At 32.7% G+C, this 23,410-nt stretch overlaps 3 protein-coding genes across 4 annotated transcripts; 2 read left to right on the top strand and 1 right to left on the bottom strand.

The window, feature by feature from the left end:
* Window positions 1–4,772: 4,772 nt before the first annotated feature.
* On the top strand, window positions 4,773–8,594 carry LOC129301200 (uncharacterized). Its single transcript, XM_054939776.1, has 6 exons — window positions 4,773–4,852; window positions 5,777–5,784; window positions 6,363–6,623; window positions 6,707–7,158; window positions 7,384–7,732; window positions 7,846–8,594. Exons 1-6 carry the CDS (start codon window positions 4,773–4,775, stop codon window positions 8,592–8,594), a joined length of 1,899 nt encoding a protein of 632 aa, XP_054795751.1.
* Window positions 8,595–9,418: 824 nt separating this feature from the next.
* Window positions 9,419–11,100, bottom strand: LOC129301201 (protein DOWNY MILDEW RESISTANCE 6-like). 2 transcript variants are annotated; one of them, XM_054939777.1, is made up of 4 exons: window positions 10,722–11,100; window positions 10,360–10,613; window positions 9,944–10,277; window positions 9,419–9,827 (listed from the first exon to the last, which is right to left on the bottom strand). In XM_054939777.1, the coding sequence occupies exons 1-4, from the start codon at window positions 10,923–10,925 to the stop codon at window positions 9,585–9,587; spliced, it is 1,035 nt and encodes a 344-aa protein (XP_054795752.1). In that variant the 5' UTR covers window positions 10,926–11,100; the 3' UTR covers window positions 9,419–9,584. The 2 variants fall into 2 exon arrangements, with proteins under 2 accessions (XP_054795752.1, XP_054795753.1); XM_054939778.1 differs by having other exon boundaries at window positions 9,944–10,262; window positions 10,722–11,092.
* Window positions 11,101–21,678: 10,578 nt separating this feature from the next.
* LOC129301202 (protein S40-6-like) lies at window positions 21,679–22,986 on the top strand. Its single transcript, XM_054939780.1, has 2 exons — window positions 21,679–21,962; window positions 22,088–22,986. The coding sequence occupies exon 2, from the start codon at window positions 22,098–22,100 to the stop codon at window positions 22,821–22,823; it is 726 nt and encodes a 241-aa protein (XP_054795755.1). The 5' UTR covers window positions 21,679–21,962; window positions 22,088–22,097; the 3' UTR covers window positions 22,824–22,986.
* The last annotated feature ends 424 nt before the right edge of the window (window positions 22,987–23,410 follow it).

Below are 23,410 nucleotides of genomic sequence, written 5' to 3'. Positions count from 1 at the left end.
AAAGAAAAACCTGAAGAGTTTTGGGAGTGATTTGGAAGAATGCAAATCCTCACTCTCATCTCTCTCGGTCAAAGTATTCTTCCCCCATGTCTTTCATTTCTCTCGAATTTCATTAATTGCTTTCTCCCTTTGCATTGTCTGCTACTTTTCTTTCTCTCTTTATAACAGGGATAATGGATGGAGTAACGGCACGAAATTAAAAATGACGATTCTAACCTTCTGAATCTCTTTCTCTCCTTCTGTTCCAATAATTTCACCTTCATGGATATGTAAGTTCACTATACTTCATCTATTTTTGATTGCTCGATGCTGTATTATTATCAAAGGGAGCAAAACTGTTTTAATAAAATGTATCATGACTATTGTTACATCTTAGATTTTAATCACTAGGTAATAATAAATAAATAAAGGTAATTTAGAGGCATAGAAGAAAAAGTTTTGAAGCGTAAAAAATTATTGAACATTTATTAAGGATTATAAATTAAGAAATAAATAAGTAATATAATTTTTTTACGAAAACAAAAGTTTACCCCAAAATAAGATAAATTATTAAGATTTAATTTCAACCCAAAGTATATATAATTAAAAATAATGAATATATACATTTATACATATAAGAGGAAGAGAAAGGGGAGTGATTGAAATATACATGTAAATTTATAATACAATTATGGGTTAAAAAAAAAAAGGGTTGGGTATGGGCCAGGGCCCACAACACATTAAATTCAATATGCCTAAATGCACTAAACAACCCGCACTGCAGCGTTTGCAAATTTTACGCGCGTGGCCTGCATTTGGGTGAGGGAGAGATTTCGCTGAGGGTTGAGAATTTAGCACTTAGATTAGGGCTGTGCAACAGGCGGGACGGGTTGGCCCGTAAGGCTGCCCGTAGCCCGTCCCGTTTTGTCCAAACGGGCTGGGCCAGCCCGTACCCGTTTGCAGCCCGTTTCAGCCCGTTAAAAACGGCTGGGCGGGCTGCAAATGGGTCTGGGCGGGCTGGCCAGCCCGTTTTGGACAAACAGCCCTCAATTTGCTTTAAAATAAAAAAATATTCTATGCTTTAAAATTCTTGTAATTCTACCTAAAAATAGTTAAAATATCACCATCATCAAAGGAAATAAACTCTAATATTAGCAGTTACATATTACAGTCATCCAAGGCACCAAGCATCATCAGTCTTCAAAAATACAACATTAATCAAATCAAAGTAACCATACAAATTGACAAATGGTCTTGCCACAAGGCACAAGCAAAAAGCAATAATCCGACACAAATAATCTTGTCACAACTCACAAGCCAACAAGGCAACAAAACAATCCATCACATATTTAATCTTGCATTGGATCATCGTCGTCGTCATCGTCATCTTCAGAATCACTAGAGATGGTTGAACGTTGAGCCCCTGATTCTTCCTCTACAAAACAAATTAAGAAAATTATATTCATTAATATTTGAACAATGTAAAGTAATATAAAGTGAAAATGTTAATGAAATTACCAATAATAAGATTGTCAGACTCATCAAAATTATCAACATCAAGCTCTTTCAATTTGAAAGTAGGTTGAGAAAGCCAACTTTGAGCACAAATGAGTGCCTCCACCATTTTTGCAGAGAGGGAGCTCCTAAAAGTATCCAGTACTCGACCTCCCGTACTAAAAGCAGATTCTGAAGAGACAGTAGAGACAGGTGAAGCTAACACATCACGTGCAATCAAACTCAAGACCTTATACTTGAAAGCATTTACTTTCCACCAAGCTAAAACATCAAATTTTGGATCACGAGAAGCAACTAACTCAGCGTGAAGATATTCATCCACCTCCGAATTTTTTTCCTCTTGGCGTTCAATGCTTGCAATTGTATAGAATTGTCTCATTGTTTCATCATCCATGACCGCCAAAACATCATCATCGGGAATTGAATCTTGATTCTCCCCAACATTGTCATCACCGTGTTCTGCTCTTGCTTGAGATTGAGAAGCTTCACTATCAAAGACATCCTTTGAATATTCACCATATAAGCTATACAAGACATCCATGATATTTTTTGTAACCAGCTCACGTTGTATAGGCTCAGAATACATATTTTCCAAAGCAACTTGGACATATTTAAATTTGTATCTAGGGTCTAGTATCACTGCTATCACCAACAATGGATTCATGCTATCTGCCTTACCCCAGTATTTATCCAACTTACTTTGCATTCTTCTCACCATGTCACCCAATAGAGCATTAGAATTAGTTGCACTTGTCTTAAGCTTAGTTTGCATTGCAACTATTTGCTGGAAACATGTGTTAGATGTCACAAAATTTGATGCAGAAAACTTCAATGTCATGGAGTAAAATAGCTTCAAAAAGACTATAAACTCTTTTGCAACACCCCAATCATATGGACTAGGAGGTTCTTCTTCAACTTTCTTTTTAAAGTATTCATTGTAATCTTCATCTTCTTCTTCCATCCGATCAAAAACTTTAATGAACTTCACAGCATTTTCCAACATCAGATATGTTGAATTCCACCTAACAACATAAAAAAGCTCGATTAATATTAGAAAAATAAATATAAATTAACAATTCATAACAATAATTAAAATTACCTAGTGGGACAATCCATACTAAGTAGACTTTTTGAATCAATTCTTTGCTTTCCCATGAGCTCCTTGAATCTACGTAGCCTAGCCGGAGAAGATCTAACAAATTTTATCGCATGCCGAATGAGTTCAATGGACTTATTCATCTCTTTCAATCCTTCAGAGACAATCAAATTCAAAATATGAGCAGCACACCGCATATGCATATACTCTCCATCACATATAAGGCCATTCCATTCCCTCAAACGTTTTTTTAAATATGCAATTGCAGTGTCATTGGAAGAAGCATTGTCAACTGTAATTGTAAATACTTTGTCAATACCCCAACTAAATAAACATCCCTCAATTTCCTTCCCGATGGTATCTCCTTTGTGGTTTTCAATTACAAAAAAATTCAAAATCCGCTTTTGTAATGTCCAATTCTCATCAACCCAGTGAGCAGTCAAACACATGTAGTTGGCATTTTGGATTGAAGTCCAACAATCTGTGGTAAGGGACACACGAACTTTAAATTTCTTAAAATATTTCTTTAGATGTCTTGCTTCTTCAAGATACAACTTGTAACAATCCCTAGCAACTGTCCATCGTGAAGGGATTTGAAATCTAGGCTCAAGTCCGTGCAATAGTTCTTTAAAACCCTCCCCTTCCACAACTCGAAAAGGCATCTCATCTTTTACAATAAATTTAGCAAGATCCTTCCTGCACCTCTCTTGATTGAACAATTGTGTAGACATTGTTTGGCTACAAGTAACAGAGAATAAAGATTGTGTCATCTTGTTGGCTTTGTTTGGATTCTTTGGGCACTTTTCAAAATGCCGCCAAAGTGCTTTAGTCCCATGGTTCGAAGGATGACTTGCATAATCCATGCCACAATAGTTGTATTTGGCACGGTGCTTCCCTTTAGTTTGCTCAAGTGACATCCTCGTAAAATGCTTCCAAGCTTCAGATCTTTGCTTCTTCCTTTTCCTAGCCGGTGCTTGTTTTTGTCCCTCATTATTTGTGGCATTCTCTACTCGAGTAGTGGGACTGTGTGATGTCGCAGTAGCCTTAGTTTCAATATCACCTTCTTCCACATTTGCTTTAAGGGTTTGAGTGTTGCTCATCCTTTTAAATTCTAAAAAATTAGGAAGGTACAATTATTCCAATCAAGCAGCCACATAATTTCATAATACAAAAAAAATCACATAATTTTAATTTTCAAGCATAATTTCAGTCAAGCAATGTATTTATACATGTTCCCACCAATGTGGAGATCTTTACATTATGAAATAGTTCAATATATTCAAAAGTAAGTTAATTAACTTATGCATCCATTCTTTTGTGGGATTCTCATGGAATCTGGTGCTTCTTTGCAAGCTGGTTACAGACTTACAGGCACATCGACACTGCTTGGGAATATGGCGTTCAAGAAATTAATTAACTACAACAGGTTGGACACGCAAGCAATACTGGAAATTGGAAAAGAAGGATTTGTTTGTCACCTCTAAACTCTGTTAATGAAATCTATTGGTGGCATATCCAATTCAGTTAAACTAATTCACAACTAAGAGCAAAGGCAGAGTCGCTGAGTCAAATAATCATCACTATAATGTTAATAACTTACTTGGTCTTAGCTTGGCAGGAAGACACGCACAAGATTGAATCAGGGAGTGAGCAAGCCAGCGAGGCAGCAAGATATTGTGACTAAGCGACTGAGCAAGATTAATTATATCATACACAAATATCATATAAGAAAGAAATTACAAGTAATTAATATAGATTAGTGATTAATCATACTTGGAAGATGTTTCTAAAAAGCACGGTAGCGACTGTGAGAAAGAAGAATCCTTCGAAAGGAATTCTCAAAAGCTTACCCCACAGCCTTGTGGCCCAGAATCCTTGGAAACACTCCAGAAGACAAGTTTCCTCTACGACTGAGAATGCGAGATTGGAGCTGTGGAGGTATGCGACTATGTCTATGAGTCTGCCCGAGTGCCCTCTGCCGCTCTGCGTTTACGAGTTTGGCTATCTGAGTGAAGCTGCAGCTGCCTGGTCTGCCGTCTGCGAGAAAGAAGAATCCTTCGGAAGGAATTCTCAGAAGCTTACCCCATAGCCTCGTGGCCCAGAATCCTTGGAAACACTCCAGAAGACAAGTTTGCTCTACGACTGTGAGAATGCGCGATTAGAGCTGTGGAGGTATGCGACTATGTCTATGAGTCTGCCCGATTGCCCTCTGCCGCTCTGCGTTTACGAGTCTGGCTGTCTGAGTGAAGCTGCGGCTGCCTGGTCTGCCGTCTGCGTGCGATGATTTGCGATTGCGAGGGAGAGGGACCGAGTCCGAGGGTTTTAATTTCAGCAGGCAGGAAATGGTATTTGAAAAACCGCAAAAGGCAAAACGCAGCGTGTGCCAGCGTCCTGTTTCACTGTTCACTCTTCCAGTATTTTAATAAAAAATAATTTGCAAATTTTTTTTAATTATTACGGGATGGGACGGGTTGCCCGGTGGCTAACCCGTAGCCCGTCCCGCCCGTATATCTTATTAACGGGCTAGCCCGTAATTTCAGCCCGCCCGTTTTTTTGTTAAATGGGCGGGTTTTTACCCGCTCATTTTTAACGGGTACAAGCGGGTCGAGCGGGTAGCGGGTTACTTGCTCAGCCCTAACTTAGATATTATAATTAGATACTTCCAGGATGGTTTTAGACTGAGATGATGTAAGTATTTTTAAAATTTTATTTTACCTGTTTATCCCCTTAGTTTTTAGAACCTTGATGGTAAAAAAATTTAGAGAGTGACATAATTGGAATTTTTGGATCTTTTGCTAATAGTGAGTTACTCTGAAAATATATATATATATAGGTCTATCTTGAGTTTTTAGAAAATTTAATCTCTATATTTAAATTATTTATAAGACTTGAGGTCTCTTGGAGTAAAGACTTAAGATAAATGGAAACTTAAAATCAATACTTTCCAACCATAAAAAATATTTATTAGACTTTTGAATGTAGAGAAACTAGTTTATGTATGACGACATAGAGTTGAAAGAGAAATTTGGGGTCTATGCGGTAGCTTTAGGGTGACTTTAGTGTTCGTTTAGGGTAATTTTCAGTAACTTTAGATTTTATATTAATACTTTTGCATGTCTATGGCTAAAGACTCTCACTGAAAATTCTTATTGTCTGAATTGATGTGTAGTTATTTGTGAGTTAAAGGAGTACAGGTAATTTAAGATTTTTTTATATATATACAAACTCTATGATATCGAATATGTATAACTATAAATTTATTTGTTAAACTATTATAAATTACTTGAATCATGTCAAGCATGTTTGTAACTTAATTATATACATTACTGTTGATGTTTTTTCTTTTTAAGTATGCTTATAAATGTAGGTTAATAATTTTTAATTATTGAAAATTTTATATTATTTAAGAGTAGTTTAGTTCTTTCAAACATACTTGTAATTTAAGTTCATCAATTGAGATATTTCATTTTTAAGTATGCTTTTATATATGTAAATGATGCATATGCATTATACATTGGGGATGGGTTGATGAGGAAATAAAGTTGAATTTTTGATATGACTATAATTTAGTGATTTTTCATTATCTCAAACTTAAGAAATCTGGTACTAACTATGAATTTGCATTCAAAATGGATATGAATAAAGCATTTGACTGCCTTGGATGGGATTTGACAGAGGCTGTCTTAAAGAAAATCGGCTTTTGCAATACTTGGGTTGGATGGATCATGAAGTGTGTTAAGTGATCCATGTTTAATGTTTTGATCTCTTGTAGAACCGTGGCCAGCATTGTTCCTGAGAGTACGTCAAGGAGATCCTCTCTCCCCGTACCTCTTCATAATTGCAAGTAAGGTTTTGTCTTTCACGCTAAGTGCTCATGCAAATAATGGGGTTGTTCAAGGCATTTCTTTGACTGAAGAATGCCCTATGCTTACTCATTATCTTTTTGCTGATGACACCATGCTCTTTCTGAATGCTAGCCGAAGTAATTGTAGTGCCATAAAAGAAATTCTTGATTCATATTGCAATGCTTCAGGTCAAAGAGTGAACTTTGACAAATCTTCCCTCTCTCTCTCTCTCTGTTTTTTTCCCCCTGTGAATACCCCTTTCATGTGAAAGAAGAAGTCTATTCTTTCCTTGGAGTTAGTACTGTTGACAACCCGGGAGTGTATCTTGGTTTGCCTATTTTGTGGGGCAGATCCAAAATTGCTGCCTTAGCCCATGTCCTAGATAAAGTGGGGAAGAAAATACACGGTTGGAAAAGCAAATTGCTAACTTTTGTTGGGAAAGAAGTTTTGATTAAGCCAGTGGTTAATGTGGTTCCTATTTTCCTTATGACGAGTTTTAAATTCCCTAAGCGTACTTGCTCTGAACTTGATAGTCTAATGGCAAATTTCTTTTGGGGGCATAATGATACTAAGAATAACATTCATTGGCGATCTTGGAGCAAGCTATGTGCTCCAAAGAAGGAGGGAAGCCTTGGATTTAGAGACTTTATGAACTTCAATGATGCGCTGCTTGCCAAAACAGCCTGGAGGGTATTAAGCAACCCTGGTCATCTTTGGGCCAAGGTACTTAAAATCTATCTATTTTCCCTCTATCTCCTTTTACATGCTGAACGTGGATCTCACGCTTCCTGGGCATGGAGTAGCTGACTTGTTGGGTCAGGGCAAAATATCCTAGTGTAGAAAGATCCTCATGTTATTGGCATGGCTGATTTCAAAGTTGTCAAACAAGAGAATGTCAACATCGATATAAATCTTAAAGTGTCTGATCTTATTTCTGATGGTACATAGGATTTATCTACTGTATCACATGCAATGACTCCTGAAACTACATCTTGTTTCGAGAATATTTTGATTCCTCGTAATATCTCAGCTGATACAACTATTTGGCATGGTGCTAAGAAGGGAAATTATACCTCAAAGCTAGGATACAGACTGAACTATGCAAGAGACCACCCTGTGAGTATCCCTGATGCGACAACCTCAAGCCCTCTCCCCCAAGGAATCTGGAATGATATTTGGAAACTCAAGATTTTTCCTAAAGTCAAACACTTTATGTGGAGGGCTTTTCATAGGGCCCTTGCAACAAAGGAGGCTCTTCATGCCCGTAAATGCTCTCCAGACCTGAGCTATCCCATCTGTTGCTCTTTTGTGATTGGGCAAAAAAGGCTTGGTTTGGCTGTCTGCTTTCCATCATCATTGATCCTCAAAAGATTACTTCCTTTGAAGGGTGGGGATGTTTCTTTTTGTTAGACAACAATCCCCTAGATGGTTTTGGTAAGGCTTACATTGCTTGCATATGCTGGAATATATGGAAAACCAGGTTTGCCAAGGTTTTTTCGGCTTCTGAAATTAATCCTATTCACGTTATTAGCCTAACAAATGCTTCTGTGAATGAATTCTGGAAGATTCATGGAGAAAAAGACTCTTGTTCACCTGTTTCTAATCTACCCACACAGTGGAAACCACCATCTGTAGGTAAATTCAAATTTAATTGTGATGGTGCATACTCTGCTGTCTCAAAAAAGGCTGCAATAGGAATTTTATGGCGTGATCACCTGGGCAAATTTATTAAGGGTTGGCAAGAACCTGTTACTGCCTCTTCTAGCCTTATGGCAGAATTTTTTGCACTTAGAAAAGCTGTCCAAGTTGCTATAGATTCCCATATCACTAAAGCCGTTTCTGAACTAGATTGTTTAGATTGGTGCCGTGTGCTTTCCTCTTTAGATCTTTCTTATAGTCATTGGTCTCACCACAGCCCACTTGAGGAATTCTTTGACATTATCCGCTTGTTCCCAGCTTTTTCTTTCTCCTTTGTCAAAAGAGAAGGAAATTCTGCTACTGATTGGCTAGCAGTCTCTTCACTAAAGGGAGTGGAGCCTTCAGGTTGGGTTCTTTGCTCTTCACTCCCTCTTTTGGATATCTTAGCTTATAACTCAAATGGTGTAGCTCAGGATTTTACGCAACCATTGAGTTCCAAAGATCGAGAAGGAATTAGCTGATTTTATCTTTTCTTTAAGCTTTTAGTTTGGTCTTTGCCTTTGATGTTGGCTTATGACTTCATGTTTTTTCGTTTTACTATGTATTGAGCTTTGACTCTATTTTGGAATTTATTTCCTTTCTCTGGTAAAAAAAAAAAATTAACTCTTTTCTATTATAGTTACCTTTAAGAAAAAAATAAATTTCAGAACTGATTTTAAACTTTAGTACCATGGTAAAATTATGTTTTTTTGGTTTAAATCTTTTTATTATCATGATAATTGATTACGTTTTTTTGTTAGTATGATTAGGGTGTTACAATTATCATCTCATTGCTGATTCTCACTCATTCAACACTTTAAAGGATACCGCAAATTTCAACATGTAGAAAGCAGTAATTGAAGAAGTGCCAAGTATGAATTTGAGGTTATTATTTGGGGCCTTCAGGTAACATTGACAGAGCATGCTGGTCTTTAAAGTAAAACCATCTTACAATAAAATATACAATAACTGTAAGCGTAATCAATTACTCCACGTATGTAAGAATTATTTTATTCAGAGCGTCCCAATACATAAATAAGTATATTTCTGTCTGGGCTTTGGACAGTCATCATATTGTCGCCGGAGAGTGAATTTTCCCACACCTTCTCATTAATCCAACGCAGAGAAATGATTGGAATACATCCTCACAAAACCACCCTCTTTAACTCACCATTTTAGTTGGTTTTGTTGGTAGCTGTTGTGGACCTGTTTGTGCCGCCGTACTCACTAAATCTGTCCGGTTTGGTTTTGATGGTTTTTTTTTTTTTTTTTTTTTGCCAATTTGGTGTTCTCTTAACAAGTACAATTGACAATGGAGTTTTTCTTCTAGTTTCGATTGCTTCATGCGCGCATATATAATACATTGAAGGGGAATATAATTAAACACTAAGGAAGTTACAAGTAAATAATAATAAAATGCAGCCCAGAACACAAAAAGGAACAGACGACATAAATATTCTGATCCTTTGAAGTCATGCCTTGAAATTTTCTAGCGTGCCTTGGGAGTCACCGTTACTTGCGTAGAATTTATAGAGAAAATCTTTGTTCTTGAAGGGCTTGTAAATTGGAGGATGGAGTTCATCAACCAGCTCTTTTGCGGGCTCTATAATACTCTCCTCCAAAGCTCCTATGAAAAATACAACTGAAGTTCGAGCTTCTCCTGAATTCGTCACAGCTCTGTGCTCTGCACTTTTCAGCTTATTGTTACTGATCACCTGCACCCTCATTCAACATTATCATTTGCAATCAAATGAACAATGAAACAAGTTGTTTAATTTCTACTCTGAATGAAAAGTCAGGGACTATGCAATCAAGAGTGTACTATGAATACCTGCAACTGAGAGCCTATATTGACCACAATTGCATGTGGATTAGGACGGACACCAAGCCAAGTATCATCCTTCAACACTTGAAGTCCATAGACGTCATCTTGGAGTAAAAGAGTTATGATATAAGGATCAGCATGCTTGGATAATCCTAGAGTCAAATCTGGCTGGGGGCATGGCGGATAATGATTAGCCGATAGTATCATAGATTGGCTATATTCACCCTCAAGGTATTCACCATCCAGCCCAAGTCCTTCACTGATAAACTTCAAGATCCTGGAAGCCAACTTCTTTATTTCCACTGAACACACCCCAATACACTCTCTGATACAAATCAGACTAAAGCCAATAAGTAAAGAAACAAATAAAAAAGTAGACATAAAAGCATTTAGAGTTTAGAGTGTAGCATCCATTATATTACTGGTATCTCGCTGGGATTTGAGGCCATATATGCTGCCACTTCTCTAAAGGATGACATGGGTGCTTGAGACAGTCCCTCCATAGATGAACCTTCTCTGTAGCATAAGTTACAGAGCTCGTAATGAGCCTGCAATCCTTCATGCTAAAACCCTCTGACCACAAGTGCTGCTTGGTCTCTGCTGGCATCTGGAAGAACTCCTTCAACACACTTATTGTTTCATTCATTAGATTCTCCGGAATCCCATGATTGATCACCTATACTTTCAATTATCACACATTATTGCTACAATTGATCAAGCTTTTAAACATCTTATTCTTTCACCAAACCCGAAACCTAAAAAAACAGAAGCTAATGGCATGAACCTGGAAGAATCCAAACTCTTGAGCTGCCTTGAGAATTTTCTGCATAATAAGCGTTGGATCACCTTTCTCTGCTTCGTTGAGGTCAATCACTGGGAAGCTTTCACTTATAGGCACATGGACGATCCCTGGTCTTGTTTCTGGTGGAAACACGTAATCCTCCGGCACAGGTCGCACACGGCACCAGTTTGAAACAAGTTTCTCCATTGCATACGATGCAAAACAAAGAAACTTCACCTGCTCGTTCTCTCCAGATTCCTTTATTATTCTCTGAACAAATCATTTCTCTCATCCCAAGCATATTAAAGGCGGTGAAGAAGGAAAAAAAAAATCTAAAAAATTAATATTTAATAGTGTAAGGCGGCGAAACAAATCTAGATATCATTGTCCCCGCCATTCCTAATCTACCAATATGCGTGTCTCATTTGAGTGTGTGTAACAGAGGAAACTAAAGCTAAAGAGAGAGAAAAAGAGTGAAGCGTGTGCTGATGTGAGAGAGAATAAGAGTGAGTGCTGGGATAACGTGTGAGCGTGTGACGGGAAGGTGAGAGAAAGGTCACAAGAATTGAGTTAGGTCCACACTTTGTGTTGTTAAGTGATAACTTAAAGATTAATAAAATTAAATTTAATCATATTAAAATATTTATTTTATTAATTTGATATTTACTTAATTATTTTTTTATAAGAGATAATAATCCATTTCAATCTAATAAACTTAATTAAAATAATAAAAATATTTATAATTATAATAAATTTATAATAATTTTTAATAATAAAAAAATATTTTAATTAAAGTATAAATAATTTAAATTTATAACTTTAATAAAAACAACATTCAACAACACTACATTACAATAATAATTTAAAAATAAACTTAATAAATTTTCATGTATACATTCATTTTCTTAATGTTAATTACATTTGAAGCATCTATAAAAAATAAATTAATTATAATTATATTAAATAAATTAATAAAATTGGATTAGACTAAGTGGTCTGGATGTCCAATCTTTTATCTAGTCCAACCTGAAAAAATAATCTAATCTTTTTAATCTTAAATGATCAATATTTATATGGACCGGACATGACAGGATTATCTTGAATTGAATTAAGTTGGACTAGGCTGAAAGTTTTTAATACAGCCTTAGTTCTTAACAAAGTGTAAAAGAAAGAAAAACCTGGAGAGTATTGGGAGTGATTTGGAAGAATGCAAATCGTCACTCTCATCTCTCTCTCGGTCAAAGTATTCTCCCCTCATTTCTTTCATTTATCTCAAATTTCATTAATTCCTTTCTCCCTTTGCATTGCTCTGCTAATTTTTTCTTTCTCCCTTCATAGCTGGGATAATGGATAGAGTAACGGCGCAATTAAAAATGACGATTCTAACCCCCTCAATCTCTTTCTTTCCCTCTGTTCCAATAATTTCACCTTCATGGATATGTAAGTTCACCGTAATTCATCTATTTTTGGCTGCTCAATGCTGTATTATTATCAAAGGGGGCAAAACTGTTTTGATAAAATGTATCATGATTGTTGTAACATCTTAGATTTTAATCACTAGGTAATATTAAATTAAATAAAGGCAATTTGGAGACAGAAGAAAAAGTTTTGAGGCGTAGAAAATTATTAAACATGTATTGAGGATCATAAATTAAGAAATAAATAATATAATTTTTAAAAAAACAAAAGTTATCCCAAAATAAGATAAATTTTAAAGATTTAATTTCAACCTTAAGTATATATAAATAAAAATGATGAATATATGCATTTATTTATAAGATGAGGAGAAAGGGGAGTAATTGCCTAATTGGAATATATATATATATATAATACAATATATAGGTTAAAAAAAAAAAGGATTGCGTTGTGGGCATTAAATTCAGCGTACCCAAATGCACCAAACAACACACACTGTAGCGTTCACAAATTTTACGCGCGTGGCCTGTAGGTAGGTGAGGGGGAGATTTTGCTGAGGGTGAAAAATTTAGCACTTAGATATTATAATTAGATACTTCTAGGATGGTTTGAGACTTCGATCATGTTAGCATTTTAAAATTGAGAAAATAACAATTAAGTTTTAAAGGATTAATTTTATTCAAAATAAATCTCAAAACATTTTGAAAGGCCAGTTAAGTCCTAGATCCTTGAGTAGCATTTTAATATAATGAGAAATTACCGAAATACCCTTATTTGGCTGTTGAAAATTTGAGGTTGTTCCTTCTCTACTCTTCGCCCTGTTCGTCGTCTCTTCCCTGTCGCATTGCAAGCGAGTAAAGCTCTCTGTCGTCTCTTCCCTAAGCTGTCCAGTAAAGCTGTCTATCATCTCTATTCTAGTCCTGTTTGACATCTCTTCTCTACTCTGAGTGATCAGTTGCTTAGGTCATTAATCTTTGATGGGTGTGATGCATTTGCCTAGCTGAAGTGTCTGATTCTCATCAACATTCACCATTTCGATTATACAGAAATTGCTTCTTTTTCAATTTGTTTCCTTAAGTGTCTTAGCTGAAGGAGGACTATGTAGTTTGTACAAGTGAGGATATGCTCAAATGAATTTTAAGTTCGAAGTTATACATTGTACCCAATTAATCAAGTTTGCAACTTTGTAACTCTGTAATTTGTTTTTACAATTTTATTATCAACTTCTAATATTGAAACGTATTTGTAATGTTCAAGTATACATTATACCTAATCAAGCAAGTTGTCAAGAAACTTAGGTACCCAGTTTTGCAACTATTTCAAGACAAATTTGCCACTTCTTGTCAAAATTTTGGGTGGAAGAACTATTAAATTCTTAAAGTTATTATTGTAGGACAATGCTCCAGTAATTTGCAATTGAAACACCAGATTTTACAACTTTCTTACAAATAATTTGCAACTCCTTCTTAAAATTTTGGGTGAAAGAATATTTGAATTCTTGAACTTGCAAAGCTACTAAATTATTTTAGGACATGGCTCTAGTAATTTACAACTTACATACTAAATTTTGTAAATTCATTACAAATAATTTGTAACTCTTTCTCAAAATTTTAGGTGGAATAACTTTTGAATTCTTAAACTTATAAAGCTATCAAATTATTTTAGGATAACGCTTCAATAATTTGCAATTGACATACCAAATTTTACAACTTTGTTACGAATAATTTGCAACTCTTTTTTAAAATTTTGAGTGGAATAACTTTTGAATTCTTGAACTTGTAAAACTATCAAATTATTTTAGGACATGGCTCCAGTAATTTGCAACTAACATACTAAATTTTGCAACTTCCTTATGAATAATTTGTAACTCATTCTCAAAATTTTGGGTGGAAAAACTTTTAAATTCTTAAATTTGCAAAACTATCAAATTATTTTAAGATATGACTCCAGTAATTTGCAACTAACATACTAAATTTTGTAACTTTCTTACGAATAATTTGCAACTCATTCTCAAAATTTTGGGTAGAATAACTTTTGAATTCTTAAACTTGCAAAACTACCAAATTATTTTAGAACATGACTCCAATAATTTGCAATTGACATACCAAATTTTGCAACTGCCTTACAAATAATTTGCAACCTCTGTTCGAAATTTTAAGACAACACACTTTTAGTGATTATAGAATATATGAACTGTACATATAAGCTACATGTATTAATTCATCTAATGCATCTGCACATATCAGTTGTCCACATACACAAAAGCATGAACTTAGATTTATAAAAGAGGGGTTGCTATGTACCAAAAAAATCCCCTAATACTATCAATATATATGTACAAAAACCTATATATGTTAACTAAATCTAGATTGATCTAAAACTATCCATATATGTATATCACCTAAATCCAAGTTCATGTGGTAACCCATTTACGATAACATCAACTTGGATTTGGATTTTTACACCTCTTCTGTGTACGACCTGCTTCATGACAATGAGAACAATGATAAACCTTTTTTTTGCTGATATTGAAACTTAATCCTCACACTATGAGGTCTGCCAGCTGATCGAGATGTTTTAGGAGGTAGCAAAAAGGTTTGGTTTATGAGCTTAGATATTGTCAATGCATTTAGCTTTGACATCTCATGGGTCTCAACATGATGCATGGTGCCATTGTATATTTTTTCCTATGAGCTACGAAGATAACATGCATAGTACAATATTATACTTGTAGATTGCTTGTCTATAATCATCAGTACTCGTAAAAATCTGCCCGGTCCTACTAGCAAATCCTTCCACTTTGTTGCATTTAGCTTAGGCATTGGTTTTGGGATACTTTGTATCGCACATAGTAGAACTTCAAGATCTAGTATAGCATATGAATTTCAGCTAAACATCCTGCTCTACATTTCCATTCAAATCATGTTTATTACTACCATTCACATTTATATTAGCATAATATTAATCATGTAACTATTAAAAAAACTTACCCTTCAATTGAATCTCTTCTTGCCACTATACTTTGCTGTATCTTTCCAATGATGTACACATGAGCAAAATTATCATTCAATTTCATTAATTGATTTATCCCTTTATCATCTTTAAAGTCTAAAAGAGCATTACAATCAAACTTTACTGTGTATTTTAACTCTATTCCATTTAAATCACAATTCAAGCATGATGAAATCAATATAACAAATCCTTCAAGAGACATTCATTCTCTAATCATTCTTCCATTATAACTCTCCCCATCATAATGCATTGTCCCATGCATATCTTTTACAATATCTCCACCAAAATGAAAATAACAAAAAATTTCCTTGAAACAATTACTTTTCATTATGCCTAATAATATCAACCTATAAAAAACAAAATAAAATGTAATAATATATCACTTATAAATAAGTTACTTTTGATATAAGTGATTTTTACATTAGTGAAACAGTGACAGCATTTCATCTTAAGATATGGACACTCGATGATAAATTCTTACACTTTCAGTTGCAAAATGTCGAATCTTCATGCCAAATCTTTAGAAATGTGAAATAAAAAAATCTTTCATGTTCAGTTGCAATAAACCGTTCCATCTTTTCCCTGATGAGAGCCATTTTGCAAGAAATCAGACCTTAATAGAGTAAACTTTTTTGTTTAGATGCAGGGATTTGAAAAAAAAGAAGACACACCTATCTAAATGCACCAGCACAACTCCTTGAGCTTCCTTGAATAAGTAATTAAGGCAATTCCACCTCTTCTAAGCACAACTCTGTTTTAGGAATGGTATTCTTCAATATGCAGCCCCACCACTTACATGCAGATTTCATTAATGGCGGGAAAGAGACAAATCAAAAGGAAAATGTTGGAACTGATGAGTGTACATGTTATATTTAATTATAGGGGCATTTTCATCATTTCCTTCGTAAGTCTAATTTGTGAAAAACAGCATGGGACTTAACTGATCTTTCAAAATATCTTAGGATTTATCTTAAATAAAATTAGTCCTTTAAGACTTTATTGTCATTTTCCCTTTAAAATTTTTATTTTATCTGTTTATCCCCTTAGTTTTGAGAATCTTGGTGGTAAAAAAAATTAGAGAGTGACATAATTGAAATTTTTTGATTTAGTTTTATATATAAATTATTTACAAGACTTGAGATCTCTTAGCATAAAGACTTAAGATAAATGGAGACTTAAAATCAATATTTTTAAACCATTAGAGTCATGAATACGGAAAAATAGTTTATATATAGGGATATGGAGTTAAAAGATAAATTTGGGCTCTATGTTGTAGCTTTTGGAAAACCTTAGAGTAATTTTAGAATAGTTTTTTTTTTAGTTAAGAACATATAGATAGTTAAAGGATTTTTCATATATATACAAACTCTATGTGTGATAAAGAACGTGTATAACTATAAATTTATTTGTTGAAAATTTATAAGTTAATTAAATCATGTCAAGCATACTTATAACTTAACTATATACATTATTGTTGGTATTTTTTCTTTTCAAGTATGCTCGTGAATGTCTATTGATAATTTTTAATTGTTAAAAATTTATATTAGTTAAGAGTAATTTAATTCTTTTAAGCATACTTGTAATTTGAGTTCATCGATTGAGATATTTTAATTTTTAAGCATGCATGTATGTAATGTAAATTATGCATATGTGATATGCATTGGGGATAAGTTGATAAGGAAATAATGTTGATGTATCTGTAATTCAATGATGCCATGATTTGCCTCCACTTTGTGCACATGATTAGTTGTTTGAGAGCTTTAGTTCATAATACTTACCTAACTAGATTTGCTAAGGTGGAATGTGGGACAGTGAGACCTTCTTATTGGATTCTTTAAAAAGGAAATCCATGGTATGAGCTTGAGCTCTGTACATTTAGCTAGGTACATCTCAAGTAATAGAGAAACTTTGATCAATCAAGTGTGTGGGCCAAATCATAGTTAAACCCATGGTTTTGGTTAGCGATATAAAGTTGAACAAAGTAATAAGGGAGATTACTAGTATTGCATATTAATATGTTGCATCAAGTGATTATTAATGATGCCCATGACTGAATAATTCTCATAAACTTATTGGTATATCTGTTGTATATTTGTGTGGTTATAGTTTGTGTTTATATGGTTAAATTTTATATTATTGAGGCATTAAAGCTCATTTGTTTTCTTTAGTATTTTAGGTAAACTTAGAGGATCCATGGAGAAGTGTTTGTAAGTTTGGGACTTACCTTGAATAAGCCTTAAGTCTAATTTTATTTACAGAATAATCATTTGTCAGTATAAGACATGTTTGTCATTTGGGTTTGCTTTAATAAATTGTTTATTATTTATGTATAATGGATAAGAATATTGTTAGTTGAGATATGAAGCTATAGAAATTGCATAACTGATTTTCTAGAGTAAATATTTTATCATACAAGTTTGGTATCAAAACTTTTTATTAAAATAAATATTTAAATATTTGTAATTAAATATTACACTCATGTTTGCGAGCTTTAAAAAGCCTAAACCTTGTGAAATTAAATTTTTTTAAAACTTTTTTATTGATCATGGTAGACTCTTTTCTATCATGATAGGATAATGTTTATGGTTTTAAATTGTACAGTCAAATTTTTATGACTTTGCTAGCCTTTTTATTACTAGTTTAATCTTTTTCTACTAAGATTAATTTTTAAATATCTCTTTATTAGATAAATATTTTATAACTATGGTAATTCTTAAAAATAAGTTTAACTCTTTTTTACCATGATTACCTTTAAGAAAAATAAATAAATTTTAGAACTGATTTTAAGCTTTTATACCATTGTAATTATGTTTTTTGAGGAGTTTAAATTTTCTTTATTATCATGATATTTGATTACGTTTTTTGTTAGTATGATTAGGGTGTTACAATTATCATCTCAATATCTCATTGCTGATTCTCACTCATTCAACACTTTAACGGATACTGCAAATTTCAATATGCACAAAGCAGTAATTGAAGAAGTGCCAAGTATGAATTTGAGGTTATTTATTTGGGGCCTTCAGATAACATTTGCTAGCGCGCATAGATAATCAAGAAAGCAAAACTTTTGCATCTCAGTTCGTTTGATGTTCAACCCACTACAAGTTACTACGCTATATCTGATGTAATTTTGCGTGTTAGTGATATTTTCATCAAATGTTAAAATCCTACTTGATTATAATTGTTATAGATTTTAGTTCACATTCTTTTTGGATAAAAATATATTTTTAATTCTCTAACTTTAAATAAGATTTCAATTTAATCTTTTAATTTTATAAAATATTTTTTTAGTGTTCTAATCCTAATACTATTAATTTCAAATGATGGTTTTGTGTCAACAATTGCTATTTTTAAAAATTAAATGTAATATGTTAAATATTTAAAAATATTTTGTCAAAAAGTTCACTGACAATATTGTTTATTAATGAAACTACTAGAAAATATTTTTTAAAATTAAATGATGAAAATGAAGTTTCGGTTGAAGTTAAAATATCATAAAAATACAAATTTGCCATCGTTTTCAAAAACAAAGAGAGATAGTATCATAATTAGAATGAAAATGTTAGATTTATATAGTTTAAATTTACTATAAACAAATTAAACATTGACAGAGCATGCTCGTCTTCAAAGTAAAACCATCTCACAATAAAATATATATTAACTGTAAGCGTAATCAATTAATCCACGTATGTAAGAATTATTTTATTCAGAGTGTCCAAATACATAAATAAGTATATTTCTGCTTGGACTTTGGACAGTCATCATATCGTCGCCGGAGAGAGAATTTTCCGTGTGGTTATCTTCTTTCTTTCTGAGCAAGTGCGAGTTCGTTCAATATTTTTTAATTTTTTTAAATTATTTACTATTTATTTTATTCGGTAGTGGTGGCTATCTCCACGTAATAAGTTCTTTTATTACTGTATAAACAAACTGAACAAAATTGAAAAGGAAATGTTGAGAGCAGAAAGAACAAATAATGGTACCAAAGAATGGTTGAAGCCAAAACAGATAATTTTTAAGCCATTTATAAGTAGAAATACTGTATACAAAGAATAACCCTCATTTGAATGTCATAATATTTAAATCTAATAAATGGTAATATTGAATACGAGATAATATGTTATATCTTAATAATATACTCCCTACCTTCAGAAATCAATAATTATCTTTTTTTTTATTATGTTTAAAAATTTAATAAATTTTTAACTTTGTTCATATTAAATATACATATTTTAATAACATACATCCTTTGTCCTATTTTATAAGACCTTTGTCCTATTTTATAAGACATTTGTGAAGGTGATTTGGTATCTCAAAATATAAATTATTTTTAAAAAATAATGTTTTATTATCAATAATTATCTCAATATTACCCCCTCATTATTTCACTCCTTAAATATTTCCTTTGGTTCATATTACAGGCACTTTATATATGAATTTTTTTTCCTTATTAATACAAGGTATTTATTGGGTTATTTATTACTGTTGTTCAATTTTACCTCTGATACAAATTTAATTTTATGACTCATAGCATATTATGCATCTCTAACTTTCTACTTTTAATAGGGGTAAAATTAAATTTTTTATTTTAAAATATATTTAATGAGTTGGCTATCATGATTTAATCCCAGCGCCTTATAATAAAGACAAAAAAGAGTATATTTTTTCACCCCTTTCCGATTAATAAAGAGTATTTTAAAAGTAGAAAAAAATTAAGATAATAAACTTAATTTAATGAATTTCTTCGGTGCATGTAATTTTAACACAAAAAAAATATAAATTGAGACAAGAAAGTATAATTTCTTTCACAAAAATTTATTGAAGGATAAAAAAAGTTATGATAAATTCAATAATATAATTTATAAATAAAATTAAAATATTATTCTTTTTATCTTACAAATAATGCTAGGAAAATACAATAATAAGCTTGAACTCAAAGGTTGGGCTGATTTTTATGCAAAGCCCATACGTACCATCTAGTTATTTTTTTATTAAAAAAAAGGTAAAAGATGTCAGTGTGGGTGTCCATTAATATAAAATGTACGTACAAACAAAACTTGCACTCTTTAGTTGAAAACTCGGACACTTTGTCTGCTTTCTTTGACGCTAACCAATCTTTATTTATTAGCCATCCATTATCGTCTTTTATAATATTATAAACATCTTTTATATATTTATGCAAGTGGCTCTGACAAAAGATATAAATGAAGAAGAGAAGTGCATTCAAAATTCACAAAGGTTAAAAAAAATGTGCCTTTATTTTGTGATTCAGAAACTTTACAATTTATTTATAGAAATGCCTAAAGAAAAGATCGTATTGTACATTCAAATTTTTTAATAAACCAAGATGAGTAACCTTAAGTAAGAAGTAAAATAAAATAACTCTCTTTCGATCCCTAAATAATGATACGGATTATTACAAATTTATAATTATTATAGCATTAATATTGATAATTAATTCATGACCCAAAAACATTTATTTCCTTATCACACACTCAGGCACACTTGTGCACGCTAACCTTTTCCGACAAATTTCAAGGTATTTTTAAAATGTATAAATAATGGAATAAGAGAAAACTTTTAATCTCGACAAAATCTTAATTATATAAATATAAAATAGTACTCCATCCATTTTATAAAACATTTCTTAAAGTGATTTGGCATTTTAAAATATAAAATATTTTAATAAAAAATATTTTATTAATAATAATTATTTTAATATTATCCTTCATTGTTTTATTTCTCAAATAAATTTACCTCACTCTTTCTTATTAATGAAATGTACTTTTAAAAATTTATAGAAAAATTAAAATGATATGTTGTATTTAATAAACTTTATTTATATATGAAATTTTATTAAAAATGTTTTATAAATCAAGACGTACTAGTAAGATTTAAATTTGGTGAGCATTTCAAGTTTACTTACTCAATAAATACTTTATATGACATGAGAATAACCTTTAACGTTCAAAGATTTTGCCATAAAATATTTAAAAAGTACCAAAATTTAAATTTTTGAAGGGAATGAGAAATTTCTTGTGATGATTGTTTTAAATTTTTTTAAAAAATATTTTAATAATTTTTAAGTACTAAAATTCAATTATGGTTGATATACTTACTAAATAAGTGGAGTTAAGTCACTCAATGAATCTAAATATGAGTATAGAGCATTTTTGTTACTTCTATTACATTTATTTCCATATTTACTTTCACAACACAGAAAAAAAATCTAAATTTATTTTATTACATTTTCTTCTTCTTCTTGTTTTCTTTAACTTCTATTCTCCGGATCCAAAATTTTCTACCCTAAAAAAATGAATTAGACTAAAATAATTAAACATGTATAAACGCGCAAATCTAAGATACATGCACTCCTGCAATAAATATGTAAATATATTAATATTAGGTTTTATTAAAAGTAACCCCACATTAATTGAGAATTAATTGAATTTATTATTTTTTCATCAATGGAATCTGGCTTTAAATTGAGTCATGGATCTCTCTCTGCGTCTCTCTCAAAGCAAATGTGGGGTTCGTTTCTGAAGAAGATCCCCATACATACTTAGTCAAATAAAGTCAGTAAAACTAAATCAACTTTACTGCACATTTTCTTTCTTCATTTTTTGGGAAACAAACACATGGGGACCAACCATTCAGGGGATCTCTAAGCAGAAACTTCAGGTCTGTTTCTGTATCACTCTTTCCCACTCCGGACTCTTCTCTCTCTGCGTTTTCTTCCCTTCACAGAAGATCAAATCTAAGCCACAATCATCCCTCGTTTCTGCAAATTTCTGCTTCTGAATCAACAACAAGAAGGTTAGATTCTTGGGGTTTTCTTAACTCCTTTTTTGACCCATCTCTGAGTTTTCCCCTTCTCTTTCTCTCAATTCCTGATTGAATCTGTGAATTTCTTGTGCGTTTTTGTGATCTGGTTTTTGAAGGAAGCCATTGATGGAGCAGAAACATGAGCTTCAGAGGCAGCACAGTGGGATTTGGAGATCCTTGAGAGATGGAGAGTTTGAAGAAGAAGAAGTTTGGGACGTTGTGAATGAAAAACCACAGTATAATAACAAGAACAATAATAAAAACCAGAGTTCCGGAATTTTCAAAACCGAACAGTCTCTTTCTTCTTCTTCTTCACCTTCACCTTCACCATCTCCTCCTTCTCTTCCTCTTTCTGTTCCCAGGCCACTCCCTTCCGCATCAAGAATGATCCCAAAATCTAACAGTAGCAAGAATATTCATACCAGCACTTATAATTCCACCATTGAAGGCAAGGTTCTTCAGCAATCAGCACCAGTGAACATCCCAGACTGGTCCAAGATCTATAACATCAATAAGAACAACAACAAGAAGAAGAATCAGAACAAGACCCTCAACAAGAGGGATTCAAGGCTTCAAGATTATGATTTTGAGGATGCTGATGAAGATGGTGGTGACAGTGAAGAAGTAATCAAGTATGGTGGAAACTTTAATGAAGAAGAAGATGATGAAGATGAAGATGATGAGTATGATGTGAAGTTACCACCACATGAGTTTATTGCAAGGAGGCTTGCAAGGACTCAGATTTCTTCATTCTCTGTGTTTGAAGGAGTTGGAAGGACTCTCAAAGGTAGGGATCTGAGCAAAGTGAGGAATGCTGTTCTTACAAAGACTGGTTTTCTTGAATCACTTTGAATTGAATATATTATTAATTATTAATTGGAGAGTCTTGAAGAAGAAATTGTGTGATGTATAGTTTGTGGTTTCAGTGTGTAGTTTCAGTGTTTGCTGCTTTAGCAATTCATGGACATTTCTGTGTTCATGGCTGTGTTAGTGAAAATAATAAGCATTCAAATTATTTGTGGTTCTGATATTTGTCAAGTCTGTGTTTGACAAATAAAATCTCTCTCTCTCTCTCTCTCTCTTTTTTTGCCCTTTAACTTGGTTTTAATATTTGTCTCTCTTTCTTTTGGTACTTTTGATGCGTGATTGAATAATAAGAGCCAAAAGTGTGGCAATAATTTTTCATTGGATGGGCTCATGTGTGGAATCGAAATGTTTAGGTGGGGTGAAGTTAATTAATTAGATTATAGGTTATGTTCCCACTAGCTAATGTTCTGATTAGCAGTAATAATGGTTTTTATAAGTGAAAATTACTCTTAAGTCCTATAACATAAATAAGGAAAAGTTTCATGAAATAACAAAAGTACTATAAAGTCCTATATATCTTATGTTGAGATCCACTGTTCGTTATATTGAAATTGTCAACATTATTGAATAAT

This window comes from Prosopis cineraria, unplaced genomic scaffold (assembly GCF_029017545.1).
Source record: "Prosopis cineraria cultivar Desert tree isolate PC_DT_omini unplaced genomic scaffold, ASM2901754v1 PC1956, whole genome shotgun sequence".
Lineage (NCBI taxonomy): Eukaryota > Viridiplantae > Streptophyta > Magnoliopsida > Fabales > Fabaceae > Prosopis > Prosopis cineraria.
The sequence above is the reverse complement of the archived record's forward strand: the minus strand, read 5'-3'. Positions and strand labels throughout refer to the sequence as shown.

Coding starts and splice junctions, on each gene's coding strand:
- LOC129301202 (XM_054939780.1), top strand. CDS start 22,098: ATGGAGCAGAAACATGAGCTTCAGAGGCAGCACAGTGGGATTTGGAGA.
- LOC129301200 (XM_054939776.1), top strand. CDS start 4,773: ATGTCTATGAGTCTGCCCGATTGCCCTCTGCCGCTCTGCGTTTACGAG. Junction 7,159..7,383: donor CTGGTCATCTTTGGGCCAAG/GTACTTAAAATC, acceptor GATGGTACATAG/GATTTATCTACTGTATCACA. Junction 7,733..7,845: donor AGACCTGAGCTATCCCATCT/GTTGCTCTTTTG, acceptor TCTTTTTGTTAG/ACAACAATCCCCTAGATGGT.
- LOC129301201 (XM_054939777.1), bottom strand. CDS start 10,925: ATGGAGAAACTTGTTTCAAACTGGTGCCGTGTGCGACCTGTGCCGGAG. Junction 10,614..10,721: donor AAGAGTTTGGATTCTTCCAG/GTTCATGCCATT, acceptor TTGAAAGTATAG/GTGATCAATCATGGGATTCC. Junction 10,278..10,359: donor CAAATCCCAGCGAGATACCA/GTAATATAATGG, acceptor TATTGGCTTTAG/TCTGATTTGTATCAGAGAGT.